Raw genomic sequence first — 13799 nt, 5'->3', positions numbered from 1 at the left:
CCCCTTACCTGCCTCTGAGCTGCCACCTCCCTCAGACCCCTGCTGTTAATCTACATTGTCTTCCTCTTCCTCCTCCCTGGAAAGGTCAGGCTGGGGAGGCGGTTTCCACCATTCCTCCTCCTCTGCCCAGTCCCAGACAGTCTCCCTGTGAATAACTTGACACAGAACTGGCTCCATTGGGTGGGAGTCCTTTAACTGTTGAGCGGGATGAGAAGCAAGGCATAGCCAGGCAGAGGTTCAGTTAAAGTGGCAATGTAACAAGGGCAGCTCCGGCTTTCTCATGAGAGTTGCTCATGCATCTCTAAGGCTTATGGCATCCCACAGATGCTGCAACTAAGATTCCAGTGCCTTCTACCACCTGCCCAACCACATCTGGATAAACGAGACTTAATGGAACATTGGTTCCCTTCAAAAAGCAGCGTTTGGAGTATACTGGAAAAGGAATTACCATGAAACTTGCAATACAATTAGCAATTTACTAAAAGTTAGCCTTTTAAAATAAAACAGTGTCTATATTATGAACAATATACAATTTAGAGGAACTAATCATATGGCTATACTGTACAAAGTGTTCTGTTTACAGGATCCTCTGGAGACAAAGCATTACAATATTTCCTAGGGACACAGGTGGTGTTATGGTCTATACCACCGAGCATCTTGGGCTTGCCGATCGTAAGGTGGGCAGTTCAAATCCGCACGACAGGGTGAGCTCCCGTTGCTCTGTCCCAGCTTCTGTCCAACTAGCAATTTGATAGCATACCAGCACAAAAGAGATAAATAGGTACCACTGCAGCAGGAAGGTAAATGCCATTTCTGTGCACTCTGGTTTCCACCATGGTGTCCTGTTGCACCAGAAGCAGGTTTAGTCATGCTGGCCACATGACCTGGAAAGCTGTCTGTGGACAAACGCCAGCTCCCTCGGCCTGAAAGTGGAGATAAGTACTGCACCCCATAGTCAAATTTGACTGGACTTAACTGTCCAGGAGACCTTTACCTTTACAATATTTATGCCATATCTAATGTGCTTATAAAGCTGTACTGATTTCAAACCCTCCATTTTTGCTGCGCCAGTCCATTCCAAAGAACATTTCTTCCTGATGTCAGACAAGGCAATATTCACACAATTGACAGTTTCACTTTTTAAAAGCCATCCACATTTTTCCTAATGGCAAGAGTGGCTTCTCATCTGTTCTGGCCCTAGGTTGCAATCTTATACTTTTCTGGGAACAAAGACCACCAAATAACAGGACTTAGTTCTGAACAAACACGCATGGTAGTACCCTGGAATATGAAAGTCCTAGTTGTTCCAGTATCACATATGTAAAGATGAAGTATTGTCCATCTTGTTCTAATTAAAAGGTTATAGGACTGTTGAAACAACCTAGACTAAAAAAACACAAGCAATTGCTAGCCTGTGAGGTACTAACATAGATGAGGTTAAATTTCATGCACGTTGCTCATGAACCTTGATATTCAGATCTCAAAACTGAGGCTCTGCTGCCCCAGACTAAGGCAGGCAAGACTTTTTAAAGGAATAAAGGAGGAAATAAGCAAGCGACAGCCAAAATGGGCTTTGCCAATCTGCATATCCAAGGTTGCTATGAAACCAGAGAACATCAGCCATGAAATCAGGCACTGAAAGAGGTGGGCGCAGGGCAGGTTTAACCACATTCACGACCCATTGCACTATTACAGCCTTAGCTGCTAATTGACCAAGCAAAGCAGGCAAAACTTTAGTTCTTGTCATCCTTTTCAGTCACTGAAATACATCAGATTCTTACAACTTTTCAAGTACTTGCAGTGGTGTGAAAGGCAGACATGAGAACTGACCCTAAGAACAGCCATTTCAGCCATAACTGAAAGAGGGGAGGGGAAGAGAAGAGTCTGGTAAAGAACTTCTACTGAAGTGATCAGCAGATACTTTGATTGAACCAGGCATTCAGTTTTAACACTGTATTACAAAGAATTTAATTTTTAAAAGACCAGCCATAAAATGTGCTTTGTGAAAGTTTCAGAAGATAAAATATTTAGGGTCCAGAAGCACAAAAATATCCAACTTAAAAACATTAGAAAAGATGTCAAAATTGCAACCACCCCAAGTATTCCATTTTTCATGTTGTGATTGAAGTCCAAACATGTAATAGCTTCTTCTTTCTTTCTTTCTTTCTTTTCTTTTTCCAAGTAAAAGTAGAGTGGCTGTTGAAATGTGTTCATCATTCTTAATAAGAGAGTTGATGCTGAACTTTCTTTTGTGACAAGGCAATTTTTTAAAAAATGCCTTCTTCTATTGGGATTTTATTTCAAAGTCTTGACTGCCAATCTCTTTAATTGTCAGAAAAGTCCCCTATATTCAGGCCTTGGCACAACTGCACTGCTTTACGAACTAGACCAAAAAGAGCAAGAAGTTCTCCTGCTGAAGTTCTATGGAAATGAATGAGAGCTGTGCAAGAGCACTTTCTTCTTGCAGTGCTTCTTCACACAAGGCACTTTCCTGAGCAGACTGCACCCTTGCTGTTTAAACAGATGATGAAAAAAGAAAACAGATAAATGAAACCTGAATCGATAGTGGCAAAGCGATTATTATATACTTACATTTCCCTGAACAGGCTGAAGCTTTTGCATAGATGCTGCCTGGTCACTGTCCTTCCTAATGAACAAAATGGATACCAGCAAATGGTTACCAATAAGCAGACCTTGATTCCCTAAGATCAGAGGACTGTTCCAAAAGAATGTCTCCGAACAACGCAAACAGGCCACAACACAGCAAATGTAGAACAATGTAAAGCAGCGCACATTGGGACCAAACATCTTAGCTTTGCAAATAGCACCGATGGGGTCCTAAATTTGTGGTAATCTGTCAGAAAAGAATACAGTGGTACCTTGGTTCTCGAACAGCCTGGTTCTTGAACAGCCTTAGAACCCGAACGTCACAAACCCGGAAGTGAGCATTCTGGTTCTCGGTTTTGTTTTTGTTTTTTTGTTTTTTGTTTTTTTGAAGTTGAACGTGTCCTGAGCTTCCATTTTTAGTGTTGTGTTTCTGTTGTTAGAGAAATCACGCTGGCTGGGCCAGTGAGGAAAAGCATCCCAGCAGCGCTCTGAAACCCAGCTGCTTTAACACGTGCGCGAGAGAGATTAAAATATTGCACTGATTGGGGCGGTGGGGAAAAGCATTTTAGGGGTAGTTTTTCAACAACCTGGAATGGATTAATCCGTTTTGCATTACTTTCTATGGTAAAGAACACCTTGGTTTTGGAATGTTTTGGTTTTGGAACAGACTTCCGGAACAGATTAAGTTCGAGAATCAAGGTACAGTACCACTGTAACAGAATTGTAGACTTAACAAAAGCAACAGAGAGCTGCCCTCGGACCTAATCCAGCCATTCCTGAAAACCTACCGTATTTTTCGCTCTATAAGATGCACCAGACCACAAGATGCACCTAGTTTTTGGAGGAGGAAAACAAGAAAAAAAATATTCTGAATCTCAGAAGCCAGAACAGCAAGAGGGATCGCTGCGCAGTGAAAGCAGCAATCCCGCTTGCTGTTCTGGCTTCTGGGATAGCTGCGCAGCCTGAATTCGCTCCATAAGACGCACACACATTTCCCCTTACTTTTTAGGAGGGAAAAAGTGAGTCTTATAGAGCAAAAAATACGGTATTCTCTCAGTTTCCTGCTTCATGGCAACTAACCACAGAGCATGCCACACATTCCACATTGGCCAAGCATCAAATCTGATGCTCAAAGGGACTTGAAGATCTGCATGTCAAGATAAAATTGGGACAAAGAAAAATGATGACAGGAGGGAATGACACAGAAAAACAGTCCCTTTAAATTTCACCTGGCATGCCAAAGGGGTGAGAAAATTATAAAGAAGAGCTCTGTTGGAGAAGACCAAAGCCCCATCTAGTCCAGCGTTGTTTTCACAGTGACTGACCAGAATGAATGAATGAATGAATGGGGAAGACTGTGTGCATGCAAATGAATGGCCCTCGACTCTGAAAAGGTTGACCCTGCACTAAATGCATCCAAAACCTGAGGTGAAATACTACAACATTTACTAGAAGCATTTGTTTTCAGTTCTTTTCTACTAGATCAGTTTCCTTATGGTACCGCACGTAGTCAACATTCTCTTTGCTCCAACATTTTCCTGCCCTCCCTCCCTGGCTCACGCTTATTGACTGTAGTTCAATTTCTAATCTCACAGGATTACTTATGCTGGTCCCATTTCATTAACACAGGATCACATTTCTACCATCAACACTAGCAGAATACTAGAGCAACCATCTTTCTTTCTTCTATGACTAAAATGCTGGCCTAGAACAAACACAGTTACAATACACGGGCACCAACACGTGATTCTACTGGGCTGAATTGTACTAAATTGTTCCGGGACTGCTCTGTAAAATAGGACACTAGAATTTGTAATCAGTGTTTCTCACTTTTCACTTTCTAATGAAAATGAAAGGATGTCCCACCCTTTTGTGGCTTCCAGAAAATGTTTCTGCCCATGATTTATCCATTCTTCTTGCTCAGCATACACCCTACTACAAAACCAGCATTTAAACATTTGTTTTGATGCTTCTGCTATTGACAAATCCACCTCCTTGCAGTTATTTTTGTGCACCTTCTTTCGTGTCATTCTTACTTTTTTCTGTTGTTTCACTTGAGATGATCTATCAAAAGTCTGAAAAGTCAGTCTTTTATAATGTCGTTTCACACTGAGACAACTAATAGTTCTTTCTGATAAAATTGCTTTCAGGACATTGCCTTTGTACTTATTGATAACCTTCATGATATTAATTATTTCTGGTGAATCAACATCAGGGTGGTTTAAGACAACTACTGGCTGGTTACGATGAGGGCATTTTATTAGCTGATCACTTTTGAATGCTACAAGCCTAAGGCATCTCATGAGAGTGGGCACCTCTGTAAGGAAGCGTTCCTCTTGAGCTGTGAGTCTCTTCTGGGGCAAAGTGTTTGCAGAATGTGCTCGCTTAGCTTTGTTCTGGGGCTCTCCACCTTTCACGGCCCTTTTGCTTAGCCCACTTGGGCTGCTGCCTTTTTGACATGACAACATACCATTTTGTTGGCCGATACTTGGCACAGAACTAAAAGAGTGGCAAGTGTGACTATGTGACACACAGCGATTTCTAGAAACCTCATTAACTTCATTCTCAGCTGGCAAAGTTGGACCTTTGTCAAGTCTGGCAGAAACACAGCAAGGAACTGGCCTTGGGATAAACATTTTGTTGCAATATCGAGAAGGGGAAGGTGACATTTCATCACCATTTTGTTTTTCACTTGGGGCCTCAGAACTACTGCAGTTTAGCACTCTCAGTACAGTTCCTTGAGGAATGAAAGCCGGAGAAACAGTGTTTGTTTTTGTAATCACCCTGGTTTTAGTTTTAGCCTCTTTAAGTGTTTCCAATGGTTGTTCTTGCTTATTAGAACACTCATTAGAAAAAGCGGCACCCTTTGGTCTCCGAGGAGAAGGCACAAGTTCTTGTTCAGATATCATATTTGAGCTAGTTTTTTCACTCTTTTTTTCTGGCGATAACACTTTCTCCTTAGAGGCTTGGCTGTTACTGTGTCTTAATGAAGCAGCTAATTGAGATTTCACATTCGATTCAACAGCAGACATCAGCTGAGCAATCTTTCTGCACAACAACGATGTGGACCTTTTCTTCTGTAATGTATCATCCCACTTAATTCCTTCCGGGATATTTACAGCGCCAGAGCTGAGGGAAAACACAGATGAGATGACCGGACCATCTACTGAATCACCTTCATATTTTATACTGTGTGCTTCCACTTCCATATTATCTTTCTTTCTTTTCACATTAATTCCATTTATCACATCTAAGACATTCTCAGACTCCTCTGAAGCTAGAGACTTATTCTGCTGTGACACTGCAGCTCTTTCAAAAGGGTGAAACAAATGGGAATCAAACAAATGTGTTTTTGCAGCTACTCTAAGCTCATTCCATTGTTCTTCTTTGGCATTGGTTAAAGTGAAGCGCATGTTACCGAATATGGAGGAAGGCGGTAAACTATTGTTTTTCTGGACAGTGTCTAACAAATCACTTTGGGACTTGTTCTTATCTTCGGAAGAGGGAGCTGCTAGGCGTATGGCTGGATCTGAACTGGAAGTTAAGTGTTTATTTTCTGAACATTTTCCCTTTTGAAAGAGTTCTGGGCAATTTGTTTTTTCAGAAGAAAACTCTGCTAAAGGTGGTATAAGATCATATTCTCTCTGTGTGTTTTCTTTGCAAATAGCATTTTCCTCCTGGGTATTTATCAAGCTGCAGTTCAAAGTAGTAGAACTGGCAGAATGCAGACAGTTCTTGTCATTCTCGTTATCTAAAGCACAGGACTCAAGAGTTGGGGGCACACAGTTATTTATCGTTTTTTCTTCTTGTTCTGCACACTGGTTTCCAGATTCTATTTTTTTAGAATTCATAGCTTCAGAGGTAGTTCCTTTCGAAGGAATGAGTTTCAGAATCAACTGCTGTGTACCATTATTTCTTTTAATTTCTACGATTTGTGCTAAACAATTATGTGGAACACAAAATTGGGCAGGTGCAACCACTGTTAATGGCATTCCAGGTGTTATAGGCCCTTTTTTTGGAGAATAAACTTCAACTTCCATCAATACATCTTCATTTTTATGGATTCTGACATCAGATAGTTTATATACATTTTTATCTTGTATGAAGGCTGTACTTTGACCACATTCATCATAAACCGATGATGAATCAGTTTCAGGTGTTTCATCTTTAATCCCACAAATCTGAGATAAACGTGAAGGTGTGGACTGCAGAGGAGCTTCTAGGCCATGTTTCTTCCACTCCAAATTATGCTCTGGTGAACAATTTTGTTTTTGATCAACTTTTGCAACTGAAATCATTTCTTGCTTCTCAGTTGCGTGTAATCTTTTTGTGTGTTTGACAATATAATCATGCCTAACTGCACCATAGTCACAGTATTTGCACTGGTATGGAAATCTCCCAGTATGTTTCACTGTATGCCTTTGGAATTCCCCTTTGGTGTAAGACACCCAATCGCACTGGGAACAAATAAATTTGATCTTTTCATGTTGAGCTACATGTTTCTTATGTTGTAAGAGATCCTTTGTGGAAAATCGGCATTTGTCACAATAATATTTGTCTGGCTGAAAGTTTTTTACTTTGAAGGCTCTTCGAGGCTTACTCGGGGACATTTTCTCTTGGGCTTCAGTGTCCAATGCAACTGCAGGCGCAATCTGAAAATTGAGAGTGGACAGCACACTCAACGGGCACTTGCTACAGACATGGTAGTCATTTTCAATATCTTGGCATTTCTGCTGATGCAACTGTGGTGCCCAAATGTCTTGCACACATCTACGCTTAATACAACTTATTGGATACAATTCACTTTCCTCAGCTTCTTTATATGCAAAATTGCAGTTTTCATCATTTGCCTTTATTGTATTTGCTTTATCAACTTTTGTTTGCTTTGGCAATGTAGTCAATGACCTAGGCCCTTTGTTCCCTTGGCTGGCAGTTAATATTGGTAAGACTTTTCTTGTTTTCTTCAGCTGCATTTCAAAAGCTGATCTTGCACCGATTCACCTGCTTCAGATGTGACGTTCATCCCAAAGCTGCTGCAAAGGAAGAATATGAAGAAGAGTTTCTAAATAAGTATATGCAACTCCTCACATTTTAATTCAACAACAATACTCACTCGCAAGCACTTTGCATGGAAATAAGTCCCATGGATTTCAATGGAAAATTCTTCCAAGTAAGCGTGCTTGGATCAGTCTTTAAAAACTGTTGTATGAACATAGGGCTCTTCCTTATGATTGGGAACCCTGTTTGTATTTTTTTATTTATTTTATTTTTTAATGAATTGCTTCCCATGAAGCATCCTGAAACAATAAATAAGCACCATTTCAAATTGTATACAGATGAAGGCAGAAATAAGAATCTCCACTTAATACATGAACATACCCATATATATCTTCTGCAGTCTTCTCCAAGTGTTTGGCATGGTTTGAGATACAAATGAGGAAAAAACAAAACCCTGTGGTTTGGATCCAGAGGTCCTGCCATGCAAACTATGGATGGGTTGTTGCCCATTTCCCCCCTCTTTCCCCTAAAAGCATTCTGGAAGGCACCCTAACTCACTGAAGCAAGTTTGCAGGTGAAACAGAGGAGGGTGTAGACTGGGACGGGGAGGTCTTTGATACACACCCACCCCACAAGCAGAAGTGTCTTTTGTTAACATGGCAAGGTCTTCAAATTCAGCTGATTCAGAGGTTTGCAAAATTTCTGCTGAAATTCTGTTTTAGTATTACTGTGAATGTGCTGTGCAGAAAGGGAACTGACACTCAGCAGTAACATATTCAGATTAGGAACATTAAATAAACTTGTGCAAGTCTGCCAGTGTATTCTTGAAGCCCATCCTATGCACGTTTACACAGATCCTTCCAAGTACATTTGGTCTTACGTGTGTAAGACTGCAGCTTTAAAAGCTGAGGAAAGGACCAAACGATTATTGTATCTGGTCATAGTGACAGAAAATAAAGTTTTGTCATATTATTGAAGCACAATACTGAAGCCAAAGAATGAAGTATTTTGAATGTAAAGCCAAATTAGATACATTTCCATGAAGCCACCACGAAAATAATAGGTGTAAACACCTCCCCCCCCCCATTCCAAAGTTATGAAAGAATCATCTGCCCTGGATGTGCTGCGTGCACTGCATCAGATCTAGGGCGGTGCAGACAATTCCTCCCCGCTCCCAAGCTGCCGAGCTGAGGGGGTACAAAATAAAGAAAAAGCAACTGTACAAAAAGGAAAGATCCTGAAAAGAAGAAGTATTTAAGCGCGGGGGCGGGGGGGGTGCCAAATGTTCGACTTTGCCAAAGTCCATCCTTGTTGACAAATGATCTTGAAGAGGCAAAAAACCAGGCACCTTATGTAAGAAGTTGTGTAAATATACATGCTCACCTGGAAGTTAATTTCATCGGGGCCAGCGGGGCTGACATGCAAAGAAAGAGTCTGCATCTGTGAGTCGATCTCTCGGGCGCCAGCTCTGCGCCTCCCCATCGACCTGACCGTGGAAAGGCGCGGGCGCGGATCCAGGCCAGCGCAGATTTCGGGGACTGGAGCTCCGAGGCAGGAGGACCGGCGGCTTCCCAGAAAAGATCGGCGGGATTCCTCCTGCTGCTCCGCTCTTCTCGCCCGCCTGGCGGCCCCTCTTCTCCCAAGGACGCGAGATGCTGCGCTCCTCCGAAATGGCGCAGGGACGCGCGCGCGCTCCCAGCAGCCCCTGCCCCGGCTTGGTGGCCGAGGGCTCGGAGGAGAGGAAGGGGCGGGCGGGCGGGGGGGACAGGAACCCGGCCGAGAGAGAGAGAGAAAGAAAGAGAGAGAGAGAGAGGGAGGGAGGGAGGGAGGGAGGTTCGGCAGCCCTGGCGAGGCGGAGCTGCAGCTGGAGACGCGGCTTGGCCGGCGAGGCGGGAGGGAGGGAGGGAGGGAGGGAGGGAGGGAGGCTCTCCGCCCAGCGCCCGGCCCAGAGGCGCCTCCCTCCCTTCTGGCGGCGCAGCGGAGGAACTGGCCTCCCCTCCCCGCCTCCAGCTGGCTGGCGAGGCGCGGGGGCGCGCCGGGAAGCTCCTGCAATTCATGGAAGCAGAGCGTTGGAAGGGAGCCCGAGGGTCATCTAGCAGTGGTCCAACCCCCTGCAAAGCACGAATCTGCAGCTGCCCCTGGCCGGGCTCAACCCGCCTGCAGCCTGGGCGCTATCAGAATTATTAGGCAGTTACAGATAGGTAGCCGTGTTGGTCTGCCATAGTCAAAACAAAATAAAAAAATTCCTTCCAGTAGCACCTTAACGACCAACTAAGTTAGTTCTTGGTATGAGCTTTCGTATTTGAAGAAGTGTGCATGCACATGAAAGCTCATACCAACAACTAACTTAGTTGGTCTTTAAGGTGCTACTGGAAGGAATTTTTTTTTATTTTGTTAGGATTATTATGCGTTGCTGAGATCTGCTGCGCTGCCTGGAGCCTTTTCCCCACTTACTTGGGAGCAGCGTTTTTTTTTTTCTTAAAAAAAATGTTTAGGGGTACTCTCATTTTCCTACTCATCTTGAAATACTTCCCCTCAATGAGGCCAAACTTAGATTCACCAAATGTTTAGGGGCATGCATCCCCCCAGAAAAAGCACCGCTTGGGAGCAACACGGCGTCTCCTTTGGGAGAGCGTCTCCAGGGCTCCACTCTCCTACCCATGTGCGGAGCCAGTGGGGAGCAGAGAGGAGGTAGCTGCCCCCTATCAAGTAAATAAATAAAAATACCTATCTAAAAGTAGAAATTGGAGAAAGTTTGCCTTTTTTTTTTTTTTTTGAACGCTTGGGGTGTCAAAAGAAAGGAATTTAAAGCAACTGTTGAGATATTTCATTCCAAATCTGCAGAGCCAGACAGGGGATGATGACAGGTGGGTTAGATTTTAGTAGTACTGTAGCTAGGCTTACGTATGCTGGTCTTTATACAAGGTATTGGGAGCAAAGGATGTCTCCTCGGTGCCTTCCAGGATATGTTTCTGAGATAATGTGGATCTCCTGTCATATTAAGTAATGCTAACCTTCTTGGTCATGCCATGATTGACAGCAGAGGTTCCCAAACTTACAGTGGCGAAGCTGGATGCTCCACTACCATGGCAGAGAGCAGGCAGGGGCATGGCCATTCCTCCGCCAGTGCAAACTTATTAGGCCTAACACCCCCTTATCGGGGCGGGGGGGGGGGGAATACTCAGCTCCCCTCTGGAAATCTCCCTAACTTGTTAGGACCTGTTGGCGGACTTTACTACCCATCGGTTATAAATTGCATTTTGTGTGTTTATTTGGAAAATAAAGTAATCACTAGTCTATGTTACATTCGTAAACATTATACAACAGATGAAACATGTACAAACAGTTTTTCAAAATTGGACAAAGAGGTGGACTAGGACCTGGGATTAAAATCCAATGGGGCAGATCCAACTACTGTGCTTGCTAGATCTTGCTGAAAAGAAGTGCCACAGACAGACTAGAGGGGTGTAGATTATTGTGGGAGAAATCAGTACAGTGAAATCAATATAAGAAATCAAGCAGGGGCATCTGGAGAAATAATTATTTTTCAGTTTTCCTGTATTGCACAAAACACAGCTGCAGAGCTCATCTACTGCGGAAACAGAACTGGTGTTTGAAGGATGTAGGGGGCATGGAAAGGTGAGTAGTGGAAATGGATGCTTTATCTACCTCCAAGGGTGGGGGGGAACCAAGGCAATGTACCTGCTGTCTTGAGTGGAGCAATTTGGAGTTGCATTTCCCCAAACTTACCGTATTTTTTGCTCTATAAGACTCACTTTTTCCCTCCTAAGAAGTAAGGGGAAATGTGTGTGCGTCTTATGGAGCGAATGCAGGCTGCGCAGCTATCTCAGAAGCCAGAACAGCAAGAGGGATCGCTGCTTTCGCTGCGCAGCGATCCCTCTTGCTGTTCTGGCTTCTGAGATTCAGAATATTTTTTTTTCTTGTTTTCCTCCTCCAAAAACTGTGGTCTGGTGCGTCTTATAGAGCGAAAAATACGGTATATTATCAAGGAAATCCATTTTTGCAAGGGTAAATCAGCAGGGGAGGAGCTGTTTGAATGGGATACAGCACTATTTTTTGCTAGATAAAGAGGTACTGGAACTCACCATGAATGCCTCCCTTGTTCTCTTATGCCAATTGTGAGGTGATTGCTTCAAGTGACGGGATCCACAGCAGCAGCAGATCCGGCATCCAAAGAATGCATTTGCCACCACTGCTGCTACCACTCACTCCTTGGAGGCTGGATCTGCTGCTGCCTTGACAGCTCCCACCCCCACCTCCATGTGCCACCTCTACAACCTCTACACCTCTACAACAGTCAATAGGAGGGGCTCCTGGTCTCTTCCCACCCACAGGGAGAAAATGACAGAGGCTGGTCTTGTAGCCATGATTCAGAGCAGGTGTCTCCCCGTCCTCCATGATGGCCTTTGATTCCTGCTTCAACCATCGGGCAAGGCTGACCTGATTCCCTCCCTTGTTCCTGATATAGATCTTCACTCACTCCTTCTTCCTTGGAGGGGGGAGGGGGTGCCATTTTGTGGTTCGCCTTAGGTGCCAAAATGTCTTGGACCAGCCCTGGTGGCACTACTTAACTGGAAATGCAAGCAGATTCAATTGTACATTTATGGTATGGTATGGTATGGTATGGTATGGTATGGTATGGTATGGATAAGCCCTAAGAGAAGACAGAACATCTCTGGAGGTCTCACGTGGCGCATTGGATTTGGCTGTTGGAGTGCTTCCAACTATGCTCAACCTATATATCTATATTTATTCTATATTCTGGGAAATGATTTGTCTGTTTTTTTGTTCTCTGTGCATTTGGACTTACCAAGCCATATCTTCCAGGTCCCTGGCTGAGTTGCTGCTACAGCTTCTTTGACTTTCTTCTCCTGTTGGCATCTCCTCATCTGAGGGTATTTCTGCTGCTTTTGCAATCCCTGTTTCCTTACCTCCCTGCTATGCTCTTTAGACAAGACAGAGAGGATTTATGTCACTCCAGCTACTCTCCCCGTTTCTAGGCAGCCACACATCTTCCAAACTACTGTGGTCCTTTCTGCAGGCCTCCATCCTGCATTTTCTTGGGTAGCAGGTGAGCCAATTGCACCCATCCAGCTGCCACATCTTCAGAGCAGCAAGATATGAGAGAATAAATCCTTCAGAATATAGTACTATTTACCATACTTCTGTGTAAACATGCATAGGATTGAGCCATTTTACCTCTCTTGTGCTGAAGTATATGGTCTTTTGACTGAGCATCAATCGTTCAGATTTCTACAGTTATTTGGTATGACATTCTGTCAAAAGGAAGGTAAAATAAGCAAGGTAATGTAAAATATGGATATACAGCTAGATGATGCACTGGCATTTCTGAAAAGTATCTGTGACTGTATGACTTGATTGCTGCAACATTTGATAATCCCAGTGAGGTAACATTCCCTGAGCAGCATGTGAGACAGAAAAACAGATTTTCCCTAGAGGAAACAGTAGATGACCCCATTCTTGAACCAAAACACACATTTCATATAGAAATTTTTGATGTTGTGGTGGATGAAACAATTGCTCACACAGAAAACAAACAGTGCCTTTTAAAGACAAGTATGGTTTGGGTTCAGCAGCTCTGTGGACGCCATACTAGGGTTATGCAGCTGTTCTCAGGTGGTGGCTCTGGATTCGAAACTGCTGCATAATCCGCAGTGCTGTTGATCACAATGACTGGACGCTGCCCCAGCCCAGTGCACTCCGCTTTTAATGCCACCAGTGGGGGGTCTGAGGTCGGTGCAACTTTCTGAGCTCAGATATTCATGCAAAACAGAGTTGCAGCAAATTGCCCCCCCCCTCCAGTGCTCTCAGTTGCAACACAGGCCTTCCTTGTGCTGATGACTTGCATGCTTTTAAATGTTGGTTTTTGATTTGCTTGCTTTTTTTCAATAATCCCTGCCTCGCGTGCATTCGTTGGAAGAGAAAGCGAGAGGACCAAAACTGCCACACGGCCACAGATTTCTTCCACTTTCCCAGGGGAGCAAGAAAGAGAAATCCACAGAAAGAAAACAATCCAGCCCATGCATCCCTCTTGTCTTTTCCCCGCGCCGTATCTCTGCGTGCCCGTCGCCCGATCAGGCCACGCACGCCACGCCACGCACGCGGTGACGCCAGCCCGCCGCGCCGTTCTGGCTCCGGAGGGGGCGGGGCTT

At 44.0% G+C, this 13799-nt stretch overlaps 1 protein-coding gene and 1 long non-coding RNA gene across 2 annotated transcripts in view; one reads left to right on the top strand and one right to left on the bottom strand.

Annotated features, from left to right (window-relative positions):
- LOC309350038 overlaps positions 1-13799 on the top strand; it is a 191364-nt gene that overhangs the window by 24874 nt on the left and 152691 nt on the right. The gene's annotated exons all lie outside the window — the stretch shown is intronic.
- On the bottom strand, positions 463-9276 carry LOC309349864 (zinc finger protein 518B-like). The gene is given in 5 exon segments (XM_081876212.1): positions 463-2511; positions 2593-2630; positions 2632-2647; positions 4474-7640; positions 8989-9276. Coding segments are annotated over 4 exon segments (3198 nt in total). The 5' UTR covers positions 7581-7640; positions 8989-9276; the 3' UTR covers positions 463-2474.

This window comes from Podarcis erhardii, assembly GCF_964252035.2.
Source record: "Podarcis erhardii genome assembly, chromosome: 9".
NCBI classification, from domain to species: domain Eukaryota; kingdom Metazoa; phylum Chordata; class Lepidosauria; order Squamata; family Lacertidae; genus Podarcis; species Podarcis erhardii.
The sequence above is the reverse complement of the archived record's forward strand: the minus strand, read 5'-3'. Positions and strand labels throughout refer to the sequence as shown.